Consider the following 21,615-nt stretch of genomic DNA (forward strand, 5'->3'; position numbering starts at 1 on the left):
ACTGGCTTTAACCTGAAGGGACAAACGTGGCATCTTTCCATGGGTGCAGTGTTGCGGCTTGGAGCAGAAAGAATTTCAGGCACTACCTACACGTTTAACTGTGTTGCTCATTCCATGATTGCACAATACTTAAAAGTTATACCTCATTGTAAAGGTGACGAATCAGTAATCAACGGTAAAACATTATATACAAATACAATACTAATTGGAATTATTTTAGGGGAGAAATAATCGACTGAAGTTAAGTTTCTGAACATTTTGTGTTTATATATACAGTATATATATACACACACACCGTATAAAATTTTCATCCATAAAGTATAAACATGATTGTGATTAAGGAGAATTGCTTAATAAAGACTAATATTACTAGAAGCAGTTCTTTCTTCCGTTGTTCAGCATTACATTCCATTGTGATAATCTGTGGTTATTGTAGAGAGTTTATGGAACAAGCATTCCTGCACAGACAAAACGGAAGATAATTGGCATCAGGAAAAAAGCATCCGGTATTTAAAACAGGACAAACGTGTTTCTAAGCAAACTAAAAACAAAACAAAATAAATAAAATAAAAAATAAAGATGTTGGGAGGAAAATGTTTTAGATGTAAATCATGTAATAGCAAATGGACTAAGACCTTTACAGTTGGTGACACCGAACAGATTATATGTATTCAATAGCAACGTTTGTCTAGGTTTGTGTATTTCTTCCCTGTTTGAAGTGAAACGCATGTTTGATGTTTCATAGAGTATACCAACACTAACAACTGGAGTTTGATGTTTCATAGAGTATACCTACACTTACAACTGGATACAGTTTCAATTAAAGACAGTATCATTCACTTCAACAAAAGGAAATAAATTATGTCATTTTATGACCTCAAACATTGTTTAGACAATCAGAAAAAGGGTCAAGAATGTTGTCAGCTGGCAGCTCTCAATATGAACCCCACTGTATGTCCCTGTGGTAAAAACAACAGAGTTGCAAAAGGCAGTTGATCAGCGTCGCCTGAAGGCGCGGGAGATCCTCCAGGCGTTGGGTTCCTCGTAGCGATTATAGAGAGGCTCCAGTTTCTGCATCTTCTTCTGTCGACTGAGGCGCGTCGGGTCGGCGACTCTGTAGAAGGCCGGGGCGAACTCCACCAGCCAGCGTGGGTCAATGGTGGTCACCTCACGCATGTACTCCTTAGTGGTCAGCACCAGCTCATGGTACACTAGCCTGGGAACAGTATCATGTGGAGAGGAATGGGTTGACAATGTATTATGATTCACATTTGCATCCATAATGAAAGGGCACAGATGCAAGGTAAAGACAGAAAGGGAGAAAAAAAAACGATTGTGAAAATGACAAAAACAGGAAAAGAAAATATAAGAAAATCCAAGAGATTCTAAAATGTCAACCAGAAAAACATCTTTCAAGCAGACAATTAAAAAGGCTACTTGGATTATAGAATGTGGTGGAAAGAAAATGGGGGGGGGGACACTACCGAATTAAAGTAGCTATAGACTATTTTGTGTAAAAATCTAAAAACATTTGATGCCAGGTACACCTTGAGACAATCAGGGTACCACTATCTCAATTTAAGTATCTCATAATTTATGTCAACAAACCCAATGTTCAACTAATAACAATATTCGTTTTCATCACATTGCATCTTACAAAAACGTAACCAAACCCTCCCAGCAGGGAATGAGCGTAGACTCACCACTCAGGCTGTCGGTTGAAGAGTGTACTAGAAGGGTGGAGGTACACCACCTGCTGGTCTATCAGGGTACGGTAGCCTTCCTGAGGGTGTTTGTGGGCTGCGTTCCTGAAGTAACCGCTGCAGATGGCTTTCTGGACCCGCATGGCAGCTTTCCCACAGGATACCACATCTAGCTTATGTCTGAGAAAGGTGAAGACACATTTGTGTGACTTGCATTCTTCAAGTCACTGTGTAAGGCCTTCTGCTAAATGCTAATCTGAAGGTAACAGATTGAGCTCTGGGGTTCCACCCAGTATGTATGTATTGTCCAATTGTCCCAGAGCGCTCATCATGACCATTTGAGCAGCCATCAGCTGGGTGAAGCTGAATTACCCGAAGGATAAATAAAAAGGTCTGCTTTTTGGGGGTATTATATAATTGAGAAATGACTGCTCAATATATGACAATAAGTTTTCCTATAGGCTACTGTGTGTATATATATATATATATATATATATATATATATACACATACATATATATAGTAGGTGGCTCATGGTACCATTGAATTTAAAACAAAATGCTTACATTTCAAACAAGACATGTCCGGTGTAGGTTACCTGTCCATGATGCTCATCATCTGTTTACGGATGTCCATGGCTCTCTTTAAGGAGCGTGCCTGGATGAAGTTCTCAAAGCACCAGGGGTTTGCGAACTTGTTGTTTTTCCAGGAGTTGTAGACGGCCAGTAAAGTCAGATGGTCTCCCTCAAGCTGGAAGAACTTGGCTTTCTTCTGGTCAGCCTGGGCTGACTTGTCCTGTAGAAAGAACACCACCGTTTTATTTGTGCCACAGCACATTGGAGCTTTAACAACATTGGCCTTTGGTGTTTTTAATCTTTGCCATGTAATTGATAAGTAAAAACGTAAGTAAAAGCTTCGTCTCAGTTTCAGTAGTAGCTCATTCACAAATTAATCTAGTTAGCATTACTTACAGCTAACACTGGAGGCCAAAGGCAACAGCTAATAGTGGTGTTTATTTTGTATAATTGTGCATTACCTTGGGTCTGTAGAAGATGTTCTGTACAGACAGCATAGACACGATGGTGAGCATCTCTTCACTACAACTCAGATGGACGGACATGATCAACATCTTACACAGCATTGGCTCCAGAGGGAACTCCGCCATCTAACACACATGCACGCACACACAAAGGGAGAGAAAGTTAAGCCACTATGAAGTGTATGCACAGGGTGCGGTTGAGAAAGACCTACGGTCATTAATAAACACATGTTGCTGATGTAGTCTACTTTTGGAGAAGATAAGAAAAGTCGTATTATAGTCGTTCCCTGCTGGGGAAAATTTGTGCCACTTCCTTCAGGTTATAGACAAGGCGACTGTAAACTTAATCCAAAAAGGTTCATTCATGTCACAAGCTGAAACTTTGCGTAAATGTAATAAACTCTCAACCTCATGTCCTTAACTTAATAATGCAGACCATTTATCAAGAAGTACACTTCATTACAATCATACATGATTCAGTCATTGGTGCCATTACACTTTCGTTTGTTACATTCACGCATACAGTCACCCTGATGATGGTGCAGGCTACCATGCACAGTTCCGACCTACTCATTATTGGGAGCAATTAGGGGTTCAGTGTCTTGCTCAAGAACACTTCCGAAACAAAGGCAGAAACAGCCAGGGATTGAGCTGGGAACCTTTTGGTTCTCAAACGACCACAGCCACACTATATCCAGTATGTGTCCATGTGTCTTGATCGTGTTTGATGCCTTAGGGCAGGAAACCAAATGACCAATTTGGGACAATAATCTCTTTCAATTTTGAAGTTGGTTCAAAACGTGTAAAAAGAAAAGTGAGAAAACTGATGGCAACAGTAAAGAAAAATAATATTAATAAAAAAGAAAGGAAAGAAAATTCAACCATGTTGGTTTATAATCAGATTTCTTCAGGTTTTTTCTCCCAGACATTTATTCCAAAATTGTTTGTCCCTACTTAGGGCAATACACGGCTTTAAGTGGCATTTCCAGGAAATGATTAACAACTTGTCTGTGTCACCCAAGTGTGCTGTGCTTCTGACAAGCCTAAGGGGTAAATAGATCTAACAAGGCCATATTTGTTGCTGCTTCCATAACATTATTTCCCCCCAGAATAGATTACATTATTTCAGCTGTCATGAACAATCTATGGGACATTTTAGGATGTCCTCTAGTCTATTTAGTTCTGTTTCTGACATCTGCTTCCAAAAGTAGTGAGTCTGACTGCATCTCAGAATTTCACCATTAAATACTATGTCTTCGGCATATCCGGTTATATTTTCCTGCAGCGTTTACAAATCAAATATAAACTTGTGTTTAATCCATGTGGGTTCTTGTTTACTTACTAGCGCTCCGAACGGCAGCCGCATCATCATAACAACTTTCACTTTCAACAACTGTCACGGCAGCTTGGTTACAAAACGGACTTCCTCTTCCTCTTCAAAATAAGACCACTTTTAAGGATTAGTCAACACTAGTTTTATTTCTAAGTCTACTTACAGGACGTAGACAGACATGTGTAGTACATGACACCAGAGCTAGTAAATGTTAGTTTGATCTGCCGCACGACACTTATTTTTGCACACCTGCGACATGGAGGTTGCCCTGTTCCTTACCCTTCTCCCCAGCCTTGTGAGAAGGCCTTCATCGTCCAGAGCTCCCAGTGTGTACAGCTGCTCCAAGGCTGTGATCAGTGTCTCCGTGGGAGGAGCGTCCATGAAGTCAAACGTTACGAGGTCATTAATACCCATGGCCTGGGGAAGAAAGGACAGGCGGTAATGACCAATGCCATTTGGGTGCAACAGTTAAAGATTGAGTGCCATGATTTTTGTAGTTGTATAGTTTTTCTGTTTTGTATGCATCTATGGAATTGACATTACTCTAGACCCAATCGAAATACACCACTTTAGTGAAACTAAAATCATCCTCTGCCCTAACCCCTCCCCCATCATACAACAACAGCCGTGGGCAGAGTTTCAGTTCAGGTGGGTGGTGCTACGGTGAAAACCAGGTATACTTAACTGGTGGGTGTGGCCAAAGAAACACTTTTTTTTATATACTTAATAATAAAAATCTTCCTCCTAGTATAATCACAATGCGTGATATAATTTGTTTAGGGGGGTGGGAATCACAGCATTCCATCTTTAATTTAATCAATTGATAAAATCAATTATGAAAAAATAAAATCGCTAAATAATCGAATAATAATCTATCCCTAGTATAGACTATAGAGGGTATGCACAATGCACATGCATAATGTGAGTGGCAAAGAGAGTAGGAAAGTGAGTTTAAAGTTGTTAAATGCAATCAGACTTTTCTGTTTGGATGTATGAGCTTTCAAGGCCAGATAGTTGTTTTTTGCCACTCAGTAGGCATTCCCACATAACTTCTGGGTACAATGATGATGTCATGTGCATACCCTCTATTTTGGGCATGTAATTAATTATAGGCAAAATAATTTACAAAACAAACAAAGAAAAAGGCTTGTGAACTTCTAGATGTTTTTGCTCCACACCTTGTGCAATGAAGTGTAAAATAGGAAGCAAGTGGTGAATCAATCGATTTGTTATATACAACAAAATAGCAGAACTCATAGTTCATCAAAGTTTGTTAGTGTCATTGCACTAAATGTAAGGCTTTGTCAACCCTCTTTGTGTCTGCACTCTAGACCAGGGGTTCTCAACCCGTGGGTCACGATTTTTCAAAAATAGCAGACCTACAAGCTCGTAGCGCGCCACTCGGTGGCGCGCTATGAGCTTGTAGATCTGCTATTTTTCAATAGCTAAATTATAACATAATGCTTAAAACACCAAAAGGGGTTCCCGCCCAAAATGGGTTAAGGTTATTGTGGCAGTCAATTTATATTGGTGGTCGGGAGGGGGCGGGGCGGGGGTCCCGAGACATTGCCAAAGCATTTCCGGGGGTCCCCGGCCAAAAACGTTGAGAACCCCTGCTCTAGACTAAGAATGGAAAATCAAGCCGAAGACTTGTTGTCCCAAACATCCTAATTTAACCCTAGAACACTAAACATCCTTTTTGTAACACCATCACTAAACACAGGTATATTTTACCCAATGTAAAATATTGCATAACAAATATTACGGGAGAAATTCACCCTTTACCTGCCTGTAATTTTTTTTTTTTTAAACAGGGACATGGGCAGGGAAACAAACCTACCTTCTATGATGTCACTGAGCATCATGAAGGTACTGACAGACCTACCCACCTCAGACATCAGCAACATTATGAAAATTACAAAAATATAATTGCCGGGGTGAAAATCACCCATGTTTAGTGTGCTAGGGTTAAGATTGAATTTTGCCAAGATATTGTCAGGTCAACCAATCCTGTGCAACATGTAGTCAGTGTATACCTTGAGAGACAGCACAGTGCTGGCCAGGTTGGTCCTCTGGATCTCAGGCACGTTGGTGGTCAGCATCTCATCCCTGTAGGCTCTTTCAGTGTACAGTCTGTAACACTTTCCTGGGCCTGTTCTACCAGCTCTGCCCGAACGCTGTTTGGCCTGGGCCTGAAAAAACACAAAGATACGTTTACTATTTTGTATTAGTCAAACAAAACAGGCCTCCTTAACCCATTAAAAGCTGGAACGCAACCGTGTCATTTTAGATTTTTGCGTTGGCTATTCAAAAATAGCAGATATTCAAGCTCACTTTGTGTCATGCTGCGAGCTTGTGTGAGAACTACTGATTTAAAAGGCATTTGTAGAATCGGCCTCGGGTCTCATTTGGTGATGACTATATTGACCAAATTTAACTCTATTCGACAAATTGGAGATGCGTGGTTTAAAAACAACAGCAAGCCATTAAGGAAGATAACAGTCAAGTAACTTGATTCATGAAGTTAAACATTCTGTTAAACTTAACCAACTAGCCTACCTGTGATATAGGAGTCACCACTAGTTGGTCAATGCCAGACTTGGAATTATACACGATCTGCTTGACAAAGCCAGGGTCGACCACGTAGTAGATCCCTTCAATGGTCAGAGATGTCTCGGCGATGTTGGTAGCAATGATGACCTACATGAGATGGAAGGAAATTGGAGAATGACAGAACTGGAATCTATAAAAAGGTATGATAATCAGGGTGTGGACTGGTTTTGTACAGTAATAAGAATTGATTTATATGTCAGCAGGTCTTGAGATATAATACATGGTAAGACTGACTCCATGTAATGAAATTAATTAGACCTGAAATTATCAGACCCGTCTGACGTGAGTGGTACTGTACTGTACTGTACTGTACTGTACTGTACTGTACTGTACTGTACTGTACTGTACTGTACTGTACTGTACTGTACTGTACTGTACAAGCCCTCCTCCCTGACATGTGTGTGTCTGTGTGTTAGGCTGTGCAACAGTGACTGTTGTAACTTAATTTGGGTTACATTAGTTCATATTTTGTGACATTTCATTGCATAATAGTTGAAAGCTGTTTATTTATATTGTTACTATTTACAGTTTAAAAGGACTTTATTGAGTTAAAAAGAATTGATTTATTTACAGTATATATTGATGTCATTTAGAATTTCGATTTGTATTCATTACTAAGCATTTCCTAAAACATCATTTCCCATGATGCTTTGTATCTGTAATAATTACATTAGTGACACTTGGTGGTGAACAAACGCTATAACGCATTTTTTTTCATGCTTGGACACACAGACCCAGGGACCCCAGGGACACACATAGCTGTCTATAGGAGTGGTTGCACCACTCAAAAAAAACCAAAAACTTGGTAGATTTGGAAACGGTATGTGGCAGACATGAAATGATGGAACATCTATCTTTAAATGATAGCCATCCCTAACACCTGTCCATCCGTACCTTTCTGCTGCCTAGGGGAGCAGGGTCAAAGATCCTGGTCTGCATCTCGCTGGGCAGGGCGGAGTAGACGGGCAGGATGATGAGTTCAGGAACATCAGGTCCCAGTGACTTCATCCGTTCATACAGGATCTCACAGGCCGTGTCGATCTCCTCCTGACCAGTCAGAAACACCAGAACATCACCTGGACAGCGGAGACAGAGGGAAGGAGGTTTGACTACTACAGCTTACCATGTGCCCACTAGTGTCCTAGTGGGCACAAGAAAAATGTGCCTTTTGGGAGTTTGGTATACTGATCCACACTGTTCAGATTCATTTCTCACTTCACTCAGGAAGTGACTCGAATTTTACATTGGAAGCCATTGGTCCCGACAGATTTTGTCTGGAGCGTCTGATCCTGGATCACAAAATATAGGATTTCCAAATCTTATTAGATCAGATAAGGATGAAATGTTTTGAAATCGTGGGCCCACTGGGGATCTATACTATACTACTCGGCCACCTCCTCTTCACCGAATCACTTCGCTATAAATAGCTAATCTACAAGCTCACAACACGTCACAAGCTGTGAGCTTGTAGATCTGCTATTTCTGTCAAATGTTTGCCCACAGAATAGGGATGCTAGGGTTCATAATAATTATGGTTAAATAAATGATTATTAAAGATATTTGAGGGGACCAAGTAATTTAGAACCCTGGGGGACCTCGGCCAATTAACCCATTGAGGACGGGAACCCCTTTTGGTGTTTTGAGCATTATGTTATACTTTAGCTATATTTTTGAAAATGTGGCACAAATCGTTGAATATATATTCTTTCAGAACAAACGTTTTTAACTCAAATCTTTGCCTAGAACAACATATTTTCTGATGGGGGTCGGCGGCCAATTACAGATAATTTCTGGGGTCCTTGACATGAAATAGTTTGAGAACCATTGACATAGAAACAGGTTTTTCTGAAACTTTATGATTTAGAAGACATTTGTAGAATCTAACTTAGGTCTAAATGGGTTAAGGTTTATTCTGCATCCGTCATTACCCTTCTTATATTCGTATCCAACCTCGGGCGTGGCTGTAACCCTGCCCTCGGTTTCAATGACAGCACCAGCGTGTTTTAGGGCATTAAGCAACTAGTCGACTATTCAACTAGTCGACTAGTAAATCCACTAGTCGACCTTGTTGGTACTAGTTGACTAATAATACGAAAAAGATTTTGTAGGCCTCAAGATCAGGTAGATTATAGTTATAGTCACCAATGTACAGTTTTAAATGTAAAAATATATATATTTTTTTACATAATAGGTAGTTAAACAACTAGTCGACTAGTAAAAATGACTAGAAGTGAATGCCCTAGCGTGTTTTCCACCTCTCCAGGATGTAGATGGTACCTGGAGGTTCAGTCAGATGGATCTGCATGACTGTGATGAGGCCGGCGTCCAGATAATCAGTCTCTGGTTCTTTGCAGTAGAGGACCTCCACTGGGTACGCCCTTCCAGGGATGGTGAAGATGGGCGCCTCACAGAAGTACTGGGAGAACTTGACGGCGTCCAGCGTGGCTGAAGACACAATGAGCTTCAAGTCCTTACGTTTCTGTATAGTCTAAGAGAGAGTGCGCAGGGATTTACATTTGATTTCAGAATGGACTAAGGAGTTAAAACTGAGCAGCACTCTCCGAGAATGATTCCACACTTCGACAAGAGGGCTGGATGGAGACAAATGTTATCCATGTATCCATAACTGTAACATAATTGGGACTGTAAAAAACCTTTGTTACTCTGGACTCTGGGTACACCATTCTTTTGAACAGGCAATTCATTTGTATTTTTCAGTTTTCATTTTACAATTAGTTGTATGGAAGGGACTAGTGGACAAGAGATCCACTATGAGTAATTTTACAATTAGTTGCATGCTGAAAATAGACGATTGTCCATTTTCAGCAAGTGAAAACACAGTCATTACGACGGCATCAAGTCCTGCCAAAATACATTTTGTTTGATTAAATCAACTGTAGACTAAAATCTTATGATATTTAGTCAATTAAAACTAGACCAACACTAAAACATTCCAGGTGACTAAAATGTGACTAAAACTAAGTGAAAACTATTCAAGAAACTATGACTGCCAAAAACAACATTTTTTGTGTGTGTGTGTGCAGTATTATACATGAGCGTCAATCAGCTGGATGCATGCTCACACCTGTAACTGCCAGGGCCAGGCCTCTGTGAGCCGCCTCCGTTATAGTCTAGGTCCGTCCAGGCCAGCTGCAGCATACATACTGCCACAAAGGCTAACACTGCAGCTACCGCCCACGACCCCACAGGCATTTTATATGAAGATTATACCTTCTGACCGATCCGTGCAATGGGCATCTACAACTAAACGTCACTAGAAAACTATTAACATTATTAAGCTTTCGAACGTGTCCAGTACAGTTGGACTATGTATCAGGCAGCTTACCTTCTTGAGCAGGCCAAACAGCACGTCAGTGTGGATGGTTCTCTCGTGGGCCTCATCCAGCATGATGAGAGCGTACTGAGTCATGTCGGGGTCTAAGAGACACTCTCTCTGCAGCATACCGTGGGTCATGTACTTAATTTTCGTCTCCGTGCTTGTGCAGTCCTCAAAACGAATGGTGTAGCCCACCTCAAAAGAAAAATAGGAATGCAGTAGTTAATAGAAGTGATATTTCTTTCTTTTTCTTCCATTTTGTTTTTTATACGGTAGCAAAAATAGACAGTGAAGTCTAATAGTGCTGCAACTTTCAACCCGTTGTCCGTATTTGTGGCATGTCATGTGAAAATCTTCAAATAATAATTTAAGTTAAATTCCCTGGTTGGTTCCACTCCAAAGTGGTATTTTTTTTTTGTTGGCTTTCACCTTTATTTGATATTTTTTATGGAGGGACAGACAGTAGGCTGACAGGAAATGGGGAGAGAGATGGGGGGATGACATGCAGTAAAGGCTGTCGGGATCGGGAGTCGAACCCGCGGCACACTGCCAGACTGGATTACCAGCCAAGGTGCCTGGACCACTAAGCCATGGCCAACTAGAAAACTAAAAGGCTCCTCTCATCTGGTGTACAGTCTGGGAGGTTCACTCATAGACATATATACATAGACGCCCCTTCCGGCTCTGAGGCGTGTGTCACCATTGAAGGCACTATTTTCCCGACATTCCTTGCGAAGAATAGCGGAAGCAAAGCGGAAGCTTGTCAAGCTTCCGCGTGCGTAACATAAGTCCCGGAAAAGACGCGCTGTGATTGGCCAGTAGTCACTTGAGTGACAGCGAGAGACATGGAGGAGTCACATGACGCAGTCGCCTTCAGCAAATGCCTTCAGCACTTCTACATAAGAAAGCTGCGGAGAACTGTTGCTTTGTGTTCACTCTTTAATGTTTTCTGTTAGTAATCTAATCCCCCCTGGCTCTGATGTTGTATTGTTAATAACTTTGTTGTTTGTGTTTGTTTGTTTGTCTTGTTTTGTATTGTAATGTATATTGTCATGACTGTTATAAAGATTTGTTAAAAAAAAAAAAAAAAAGCCTTCAGCACTGCACTTCCGCCTTCATTGCGATACACGTCGCTCCAATGAACTGCAGCGGCAAATGAGGCATCTATTTCTTAATATCTATGGGTTCACTCACCTCCTGTCCCAGACAGCAACCGTACTCCTCAGAGACCCTCTTGGCCACAGACATGGCGGCCACGCGGCGGGGCTGAGTGCAGCCTATCTTGCCCCTGCATACGTAGCCGGCCTCAGCCAGGTACTGGGTGATCTGGGTGGTCTTGCCGGAGCCCGTCTCTCCCACTACTATCAAGATTTGGTTATCATGGACCGCCTGTAAAGAGACAAAGTGTACTGTATTTATTAACACATGTTAACATTTATGATATGGTCGGAGGTCTCTATCAAGTAAGCAAAGACAAGAGGTAGAAATATGTTGATAGAATAAACGTGACTTGGTGTTCTACTACAGCGATTCTAAACCTTTTTTTATTTCAAGCACAGTGGTTGGTTATGCATTATTATTAGGCCACATACCACGTTTTGAGTGTACAAAATGGAGCCAAAGGGTTCATTAAGCTCCATTCATATGGTACACTTTCCTAGGTAAGGGTCCATTTGGTTCCTTACTATTGATAATTTAGCTGGGGACCCCCTGGAACCCCCTCAAGGACTCCTGGGGGTCCTTCGAACCCACGTTGAGAACCAGTGTTCTAATTGGTGGACTGGGGCTACGGACCACCGACCTTTTCTCATTCAAGATGTCCCTCCCCGTCTCTCTCACACACACTTCACTGTCTTTCTTGGTAAGGTTTTTATGCTATTAAAACATCATTTTTTTTAAAGCACCTGTATAAGCTGATCTTTGAGTTTGAAGATGGGCAGACTCTCTCTCTGCTCCAAGATGGTCAGTTCCGTTTTCTTGCCGTAGGACACCGTGTTTCCGCCAAAAGCGTATTTTTTCCACTCCGGAAGATCAAGGGGCATTGCCCCGATCCCTCTCATGTTGGCTGCAATCTGCCTTCCTTCATCTGCATGGGGGAGAGAGAGCGACGCACAATAAATGTGAAGCAAACATGTCATCAGCTCAGTGACCTTTGTGGTTAGAGTGTCCACACCGAGACTGAAAGATCAGTGTTCAATATCCGGTGAAGTCATACCAAAGCCTATACAAATTATACCCCAAATTGGTGCTCTGCTTGGCACTCATCAAGAGTTGGTTTAGGGGTAAGTCTGTGACATTCTAGCAATAATGTCCAGGGGCCAGACATCAAGCTGACGCATGCTACAGAAACAGGAGATCGACTCCTGACCCATTGGCCACATGGCTTGATTCCCAAGTCTACATACGCACACTCCATCAGTGCTTTCTCACCGAGACCAGAATGCTGCATTCACCGTGAAGTCAGAAACCATTAAAACATTGAAGTTATTTGTCTGTGACCCAGTAAGAAGGGCTGACAGTGGCTCAGACAGTAGAGCGGCTGTCTGGGAATCGGATGGTCGCCGGTTTGATCCAAAATGAAATATCCCTGAGCAAGACACTCACTCACTCAGCGTAAGTCACAGTTGGGTCAATGCAGAGAAGTGGATTTCCCCCCCTGGGTATCACTACAAATTCCCCATTTTATTTTTGAATTAGAGCCAATGCAACCTTCCGGCAGGATCCTTCCACCCCCGCCACCCCCCCACAAACTACTGTTTTTGTTTAACCAAGACGAACAGCCCTGATAATTAACTTCCAAACAGGCTGCCTTTTGTATTAAACTATGAGTCAGAGCCAGTGTGCCAGGGCTGGAAGGAACCGGTTCAACCTCCGCCCCCCCGCCCCCTCTCTCATTCCCCCCTCTCTCTCGTATAATCTCCTATTCTGCCTCAGGCTATGGAAGACGCAGACATGCAGCACATTATGTCTCCGCAAGCTGCTCTAAAAGTCATCCTGAAGGCAGATAATCATCTCCAGCCATGGCATGGTAATCCAGGGGAGAGCTACTGAAAAGCTTGGAGGAGCACTGGCTCCACGGGATGGATGGATGGATGGATGGATGCTGGGAGTGATGGGAGACTTGTCTTTGCCATTAATTGGCGAAAATAGCCGATTACAAGCTCACAACACGTCACAATGTGAGCTTGTAGATGGGCTAGTATTTTCACCAAATGTTCACCCCAGAAGACGGATGCTAAGGGTACGAGTGGATAATGATCAACTTACAGTCTGGCATGGGGTCTATCCAGTTTTTGTTGAGGCCCGTGGGAATGGAGTCCATTTCTGCCTCGCGAGCCACCTGCTTCAGCTCTCTCCTCTCCTTAGACAGGGCGCCCTGCATCATGGCCGCCTGGGACATCGAGCCGTCTGGATTCTAACACACAATGACATAATGAAAAGGAGAGGAATGTGTGCTCAAACTGAAAAGATATGAAAGGTTGTTCAGTGGCAGATCATATAGCTTTCTCATATTGAGTCAATAGTCAAGTCAATATTTAGCCATTTGTCAAAATGTAAGTTAGTTGGACTGATGATCAACATACCTTGACAATTTTGACAGGACTCAAGTTCATGGTGAATTTGGTCTGTCCTCTCAGGAACGGTGGCTCCTCTTCAACGAGGTCAACCTCCAGGTCTTGATCTGTTGGACAAGGTCATTAGAATGAGACATCACCTTCCATCTTTATAATGCAATAAAATCTAATAAGAAAAAACTAAAAAGCACCCTGTGTACCTTCATCATCATCTATGTTAGGGAGGATCCCCGTCTCTTCGTCAAAGTCAGGGAACTCCTCTTTAGGCAGAACGTTGGCTGAAATCATCTGAGTGAGGTGGCACAGTTTCACACATGTAAATGTTAACCATTTAGACCGGAGGCCAATTTTGAAAAGGCCTTCAAAAACGAAGCCAGCTTTATGATGAAAGACACCCTAAAACCTTTCCTGGAGGGAGTGGTTTACAAGGCTAAAAACCTGAGGTCTTTCTGAGAAACTTCAATGGTCAAGAGGTGCACGCTCATCCACAAATTGCAACGGGTGGAGGATCCAAAAAATGACTAAGAAAGGAGAGATACCTGACGAAGGCCCGTGAGGCCGAAACGTTGTATTTATTGGCTGTGCTGTCGTTAATAAATTATTTTGGGAGCTTTTAAAAACGGTGTGCGGATCTCCTCTCTCCTTTCTGAGAAACTTCACAGAATTGAATCCGGAAAAAGTCTACAAAACTACAAGGAGACGTGAATGCATTCCCAGCTTCAGATATAAAGTAGAAAGATAAGGGGAAAGTTTAGACCCGTTTAGACGGTACAAGTTGATGATGGATTAAAAAGAAAAGGGCTCTTGAGTAGAAACAATTCATAGATAGGATACCACTGATGTGGTTGACTGTACGACATTTTTTCATTTTTAAAATTACTATTTTATTCTATAGTATGCAGTGTCACTGAGCAGTATGGGTGGGAGGGTTGAGGGTTTTCTTTCTCTTTTTTGTCCTTGTATTTTTTCTTTCATTTTTTGTTTTCTATAAAAGAAAAATGTAATTCATATCACAATGTTTTGACAAAAAAAAAGAAAAGGGCTCACCACGGATAATATTCGAATGAAACCTAAATATCTATGGATTTGCACTGCGTCTCGGTGCGCTCAGTGGATTATTATTACCTGCTTGATCTCCCACTTCTCCAGGTCGGTGATCTTGGAGAGCCTCTTGCGCTCAGTGGGATTCTCCTCCAGCTCCAGCAGGCTGGGTTCCACCGGCCGGTCAGGGTTCCTCATGGATCCATCACCGATCCCAAAGACGGCCTGGTTCCTCCGCCGGTTGGGGTTCAAGTCCTCCCCCGACTCCTGGTCCACGTCCTGACAGCGGAGACAGACACACTCTTATGCCGACATGCACAGTATCTGGAATACTGACTCATACTGCGCTTATAAACTTGTTTTTGGAATATGCTGTTTATATAATGACCTGTCATAAGACCATTTTAAATTAAAAAAAAGGGAAAAAAAAGATTCCAGTGGTGATCCTTGTCAGCAGTGGTGACCTCCACAAGGCCAAAGGCAAGGGGGAGATTATTACAGTATGTTTTTGCCCCCGTCTGTTTGTCTGGGGCTAATCTAGCAAACCACAGCGCCAAATATCCTGTGGATTCTACCAGTGGAATGCACAGGAAGTACCTCCATGCATTTTCTCCCCACAATTTTATATAATAAGTGAATGGCGGCAGGTTGGGGGTGAAACCATGCCCAAATATGGAGTCATGTCATAGTGCCTGGTGCCAGACTGGACTTCGCCACACTGGGGTGTGGCGAAGATACAGTATGTGGTCCATTAAGCACATTAAACTCTCTAGTAACTATTATTTTATTCCAGGCAACTGGCTAACTTTGATATTACCACTGGATGTTACGACAGAATTGACCAGGGGCACTGACTTAGGGGTTGCTGGAGTGCTCAGGCACCCTTGGCCATTTCAAAGCGCCCATGACGTCCATTTGCGTTAAACCGGTTTGGCCGGGGACTCGGGAGTGCCCCCAATGGTTGTAGTGAAAGATGAAATACCAAAAGTAGAAAAATAGAGCACTCACATCATAGCAGTCTTTATTTTTTTACATCAAGACTGCAATAAATTGCGTCTTGTCTTCCATTATGCATTTAGACACTAAGGCATAATTAACACCTTACATTCTTACCTTCATGCTGAGACTGGCTTTGGTCCCTGTGAATGACAGCACCTTGACCTTGACCTTCTGACCTTTGGTGACAACATCAGCCACGTTAGCTATTCGTCCCTCTTTGCGAAGTTCAGAGATGTGCACCAAACCTTCCCAGCGTTTTCTGGAAGATATCAGCACAATTAACTCAATATAAACCAACGCTGTGGTCAAAGTCACATCTTGAAAGATTTGGAACCATACAAATCTTGTATTGTATCTTGTATTAGAGGCCACCCAGCAACTCTGACTGACCTGAGTCCCTCCAGCTGGACGAAGCAGCCAAACTGCATGATGCTGCTGACCTTGCCGGTGTAGATGTCCCCCACCACAGGCTCGTCCGGCGGTGGCTTCTCTACGTGTCTGTCCTTCCAGTTGTGTCTGTTGTTCCAGCGGTACGCAGGGTCGTTCTCATCAAGTCTGTCCTTGGGGATGTCCCCGTCCTCGTCTCTGCGTGGACTCGGTGTGCGGTCGGTCCAGCGGCTCCGCTTCCTCCTGTGTTTGTTGTGGCTGGTGTCTCCGTCTCGCTCTCGCGACCTGGACCGCGAGCGGGACCGGTGGTGGTGCCGGCCGCCACCCCCGTCTCTCTCCCAACTTCCGCCACCCCCGTCTCTCTCCCAACTTCTGTCCTCCTGGTCCCTGCCTGATCTGAGGACCGGAAGATATGATGATATGGTACTTTATTGTCAGCTCGCACTGAAATTTGTCTTGCTACGATACGGCCGTAGTCAGGTGATTCGTATTCCGTCTAGTGATACAATTATTGTAACATGGTTTCTAAAAATGTCAGAACTAGGTTTTTTGTTAGTTCGGACTCTGCTGTGTACTTAGAATAGCACTTGTAAAGAACAAGTCACAATATCCAGTCAGTAAAATGTCAACTAAGCAGGACTCCACAAAACACGTTTTAATTTGATGGTTTCAATCATTTGAAATGGTGGAGCCATCATTTTAGCCGTCTTTTGTGTTCACCTGTTGTCAGAGCTTGTGCCTGCACTGACGCTGGGCATGAACATCTCCAACTCTTTCATGACGGCCTCCGCAACCTTCTGATCGTCTTGATTTGGAAGATCCTTGGAGGAAATCTAGCAGAGATAGAGGAAGTGTTTAGAAAATAATACTTATCACAGCATCTCTTACTAAAATCAACAGGACAATCACTGATTCTTCTCATTATAAAATATAAGAGTCGTGATACTAATTCTGACGGCCCAATCATAATTGATTAGAACAGTCATTCCTTGTCTTATTGGAACCCACCTGCCTCAGTGACGCTCGCCAATGAGGATCGTCTGGCACGCATAAACCAGGAAATGTTTCTCTCAGCTTGTCCTTCTCATTCTTTGGTTTCGGCGGAGGTGCTGTCATACACACCACCAGAAAGGACATTCATTGAATAGTGATAAATAAACAGCTGTTTTGATATTATTATACAGTAAAAGCCAACATGTATATTTGTTTAGTGTAACTATAGACTCAGTACACAAATGTAGTCTGTAGACTGTTGGCTCATACAATGTTCAAAATGAAAACAAATGCTTCTGCCATACAGTCTATGCAACAAAAGCACTGAGAATGAGAAAACTACAGCAGATGTCCGCCTCCTCCTACTTTCGTTTTATCTTACAGTCACAAAAATCTGTCCCATTGTAAATAAAATGAGTCGAAGCATATAATATCTTGCTGCTTAACAGAAATTGAAATGTTCATATTCATTTATATTTTAAATTATATTTTTGTGAAGGGAAATGACAACCCCCATTCGCAGCTTTCAGGAGGCGTTACAGACTATGTACATAGCATTCAAAGAGGTTCGACACAATAACATGTTGCCATACCTTTACTTGTAGATGGTCGCATGGTTTGGATAAGTCTGAGCAAATTGCCAATAAGGGTATCCTGTAACAGGAAACATGGAATGAGTAAAAAAGCACACACACACACACACAGTCATGTGACACAGGAGATGTTGCATACTTACTGTAAAGTCTGCTCCATTTTCCAACAGAATGGCTTTGAATGCGTCGAATGTCTCGTGTTTTCCGGCAAGGTTAATGACGAATTCAGCTGCAAAGGAAGCCGTGTTGAATTATATGTGATTGATAACACAATGTAGATTCTATGTTTAACGCTATTCTAATCACGATACCGGACAGAAACTCAGATCCAAAACCGGTTTGTGATGGCACACTGAATAAAAATAAAATGTTCCCAACTGTCTAATCTCATATAGATAGACCATAAGATTAACTTTGTAATCAATGGTCTGTATCGATCTAGATATTGCTTTGTAACTCAGTGTTTGTAAATCAGACAGACTGGAATAGTTTAGTTAATAGCTTTTCTGTATTTGGGACGTCGTCCTAGCCTAAGATTTAGACTCTCGTAGATGTATTTATCGATTCTGACATTTTCAAACTTGAAATTTAGACATAATTATATATCAATACCTGAGGATGATGGTAACTGACTCTACCTATTATGACCATTCATTGGCTGTTGTGTTTAAGGTTTTTATTGGTACGTAGTTTGTTGTTTTGTAATCGTTTGTCTACCGTGTATGCTATGGTGGCATAAATGTTTTCTCTCGCTCGCTCTCCTTTTGTATCCAGTGATTGATCCAGCGATTTGTATCTAGATTGGGACTCCCTCGAAAAGGAGATGGTGCATCGATCTCAAGGAGTTTGTCCTAATAAAAACATTTGATCAAACTCACATTAGATAAGCCTGCATCTTATGGCTAACTAGCATAGGTTGAATGCACGCTAGCCCCAGAATGAGCGTAGGGACTGAGGGAACGTATCGGGGCTAAATGCATGCTAGTTACTAGCAGTTAGCTTGCTCGGATAAATAACACGAAATAAAACGACAAAACGTACCAAGATCCTTCTCGCTTATTCCCAGGTGATTCTCCAGTTCCGTACACACCTTGGACACCAAGGACAGATATTCAAGACGCTTTATTTCTTCTAAGGCAGCCATTCTTTTGTGTTTACTTTACTAGTGTTGGTTCCTTCCAACCTTCCAACCCGGAAGTTGTATGTTCTCATTCGCTTTGTTTTGCAGCTGTACACCACCAGCTGGGCGAAGTGCTGCTGCACTCTACCTGCGGGCGGACTCGTTAAACGTTAGGAATCGGATTATGTAGTAGTGAGAATGTAATTTAATAAACGGATCAGTTTAATCCTTGGACTTGTGAATGCAGCTATACTTTATAATAGTGGCAATGTGGGGACATACATAAAGGGGTCTTGGTTATCTTATAAGCACACAACTTAGATTTTTTTTTATAGCAGTAAAATGTAGTAATGAGTACATGTTATAATTCAGAGAAACCTAAAGTTCCATATTGTCACTGTACTGCTGGAAACCTCACTCTCATGACATGGAAAAAAAGTTCCAAATGGATCCAATCAATGTAGTACTAGTATATACTAGTCACAACGAAGTCACTTTACATTGGTCAAATATTTATAAATAGCTGAGCAGACATGTTTGCTACTTTTTGTGACACTGTAGTTAACAAATGCATTAACTTAGAAGGAAAAAAAGTTTCTGCCAGACAGTGACTAAAACAAATGTTCACAAAATACACAGCATCACACATAGGGGCACTCAATATTTAATGACATATTTCAGAATTCCACTGAAAAGAGCAATCTCAGAAATTATAGAAATACTGCTAGTCACTTAATGTGCCATTTCATTTGTATTACAAAATATATAAAAAGATGTTATCTGTCTCAACTGCCTACACTAAAAGACTTGACAAATGACATTCAGTTCCCAATTTCTACCAAAGGCCTTGCATGTGCATGACATTAAGCAACAATTATTTACAGAGTCCAAATAAATACCGGTAGTCCGCTGCAATGTTTTCTTTAAACCACTTTCAACCTGGCGTCCCTATTTTGGGCATGCCACAAGCGAAAATAGTCACAAAAAATGGCGATCTATAAGCTCACAACACACCACAATGCTGCTTGCAGATCAGCCATTTTCATATGCGAAACACTTGAACAAAGCTGAGCGTAAGCATTAAGCAATGTCTTCTCACAGAAGACTCCTTTCCCGATTTAATGTCCTATGAGGCCGTCTGGATGTAGGGCTGGCTTCAGTTCACTCCACAGGCCACATGGCTGCCAGTCAGTGTGTTGGCTAGCTGTGGCATGTCAAGTTGACTAAAATGATATTTGGCTGGATATTGTGATCACAATTACTGATTTTTGGTTGGAAAAGATGATTTTATATTACATAAAGATAATGGCTCATGACTTTCGGTGCCATATCTTTGGCAAATAGTATGACTTAATTGTGTCACTGTGAACCTGATGACAGGGGTTGTACGTTGTTCTGGTTCAGGTTATATTAAACCTTGTGTATAATGGTGAGACCAGTATGAGGGAAAACAGCTGACCAAATTAACACATTTTAATGAATTGCCAAGATTCACATTTACATAATTGTGAAACAAGAAAGTTCACGATTTGTACAATGCACGATTACTTGCAATGAATTGTGCAACCCTATTTAGAAACTAAACCAAGAGAACACTTTCCAAAACAATAAAAATGGTAGCCGAGAATGGAAAAATAAGACGTTAAAAAGATTGTATGGTAATAGTAATAGTATCCAGTTCCAACAGGAGTGAATGGAGAAGTTGAGCATTAAAATCGGGAACATAAGCTGTGTCTTTAAAGTAATAGCAGGTACAGTAGTATGGTGTCCTGCCGTGTCTCTGACATAGTAGCATGTACAGGATTGTGTCCATGTCTTTCTAGCCACCGGCACTCATCCTGTCCAGTGCTTTAACGTCGTCTGAAGGCACGGGAGATTCTCCAGGCGTTGGGTTCCTCGTATCGGTTGTACAATGGTTCCAGGCGCTGCTGTTTCTTCTGCTTGCTGAGACGTGTCGGGTCGGATACTTTGAAGAAGGCCGGGGCAAACTCCACCAGCCAGCGAGCGTCAATGGTGGTCACCTCCCGCATGTACTCCTTAGTGGTCAGCACCAACTCATGGTACACAACCCTGTGGAAAATAAATCATTTTAGGAAATTAGGATGAACTTTAGAAGTGCTGTCTTTATAGAGGCTTGCTTCTCTCAGTAACAAAATGTTACCCTAATTTTCTATCTACATAATCTAATCTAATCTACATGCCAACTTTCATATGTATTCATATCAGGAACCCAGGAAGACTAGAGGCTCAGTCATGTGTCTCTAATGGGGATCCTTCAATAAACATAAACATTCTCTTGCAAAAAAGATTCATGATGAATTACTGTACCACTCAGGTTGTCTGTTGAACAAGGCACTGGAGGGGTGGATGTAGACCACTTGCTGATCGATCAGGGTGCGGTAGCCCTCCTGGGGGTCTTTCTTGGCTGCGTTCCTGAAGAAACCACTGCAGATGGCTTTCTGAACCCGCACGGTGGCTTTACCACATGAAACCACATCCAGTTTGTGCCTGTGGAGGAGAGTAATGGGAATTGTTTCTAAGAGCTGGAAAAATAAATAATTATCCACTTTTGACACTTACTTTTGTGAATAAATATTTGTAAGCAATCTTTGTTGTGTTGGTGATAAACTCTCCATAATGATGATTTAAGAGCTTCTGTACCTGTCCATGATGCCCAACATCTGTTTGCGGATGTCTTGGGATCTACGCAGGGAGCGTGCCTGGATGAAGTTCTCGTAGCACCAGGGGTTGGAGAACTTGTTGTTTTTCCAGGAATTGTAGACGGCCAGCAAGGTGAGATGGTCTCCCTCAGGCTGGTGGAACTTAGCCTTCTTCTGGTCAGCCAAGGCCTGCTTGTCCTGAATCACAAAGTGTCACCAAAA

The 21,615-nt window shown here is 42.0% G+C and overlaps 2 protein-coding genes across 3 annotated transcripts in view; both read right to left on the reverse strand.

Moving 5' to 3' along the window:
- Positions 1–241: 241 nt before the first annotated feature.
- On the reverse strand, positions 242–18,861 carry LOC306914860 (ATP-dependent RNA helicase DHX8-like). Its single transcript, XM_079492072.1, has 23 exons — positions 18,655–18,861; positions 17,757–17,842; positions 17,614–17,674; positions 17,036–17,136; positions 16,748–16,860; positions 16,031–16,423; positions 15,755–15,899; positions 14,726–14,920; positions 13,801–13,888; positions 13,610–13,707; positions 13,293–13,440; positions 11,930–12,111; positions 11,220–11,414; positions 10,035–10,220; positions 8,966–9,176; positions 7,583–7,764; positions 6,635–6,775; positions 6,112–6,267; positions 4,355–4,492; positions 2,740–2,868; positions 2,302–2,498; positions 1,704–1,883; positions 242–1,216 (listed from the first exon to the last, which is right to left on the reverse strand). The coding sequence occupies exons 1-23, from the start codon at positions 18,755–18,757 to the stop codon at positions 997–999; spliced, it is 3,648 nt and encodes a 1,215-aa protein (XP_079348198.1). The 5' UTR covers positions 18,758–18,861; the 3' UTR covers positions 242–996.
- A 520-nt stretch (positions 18,862–19,381) lies between these two features.
- Positions 19,382–21,615, reverse strand: part of LOC306914858 (ATP-dependent RNA helicase DHX8) — a 43,416-nt gene continuing 41,182 nt past the window's right edge. For both annotated transcript variants that reach the window (XM_079492069.1, XM_079492070.1), the window contains exons 21-23: positions 21,395–21,591; positions 21,062–21,241; positions 19,382–20,803 (exon numbers count right to left, since the gene is read on the reverse strand). In XM_079492069.1, coding sequence (XP_079348195.1) covers positions 20,584–20,803; positions 21,062–21,241; positions 21,395–21,591 — 597 coding nt within the window. In that variant the 3' untranslated portion in view covers positions 19,382–20,583. The remainder of the gene's footprint in view (positions 20,804–21,061; positions 21,242–21,394; positions 21,592–21,615) is intronic.

Source organism: Electrona antarctica (genome assembly GCF_951216825.1).
Source record: "Electrona antarctica genome assembly, chromosome: 22".
NCBI lineage: Eukaryota > Metazoa > Chordata > Actinopteri > Myctophiformes > Myctophidae > Electrona > Electrona antarctica.

Excerpts from the sequence above, each read along its gene's own strand:
- LOC306914860 (XM_079492072.1), bottom strand. The coding sequence starts at position 18,757 with ATGGCTGCCTTAGAAGAAATAAAGCGTCTTGAATATCTGTCCTTGGTG. Across the intron at positions 16,861-17,035 it reads GGCGAGCGTCACTGAGGCAG|ATTTCCTCCAAGGATCTTCC; the intron begins GTGGGTTCCAAT and ends TATCTCTGCTAG. Across the intron at positions 11,415-11,929 it reads TCAAAGATCAGCTTATACAG|GCGGTCCATGATAACCAAAT; the intron begins GTGCTTTAAAAA and ends GTCTCTTTACAG.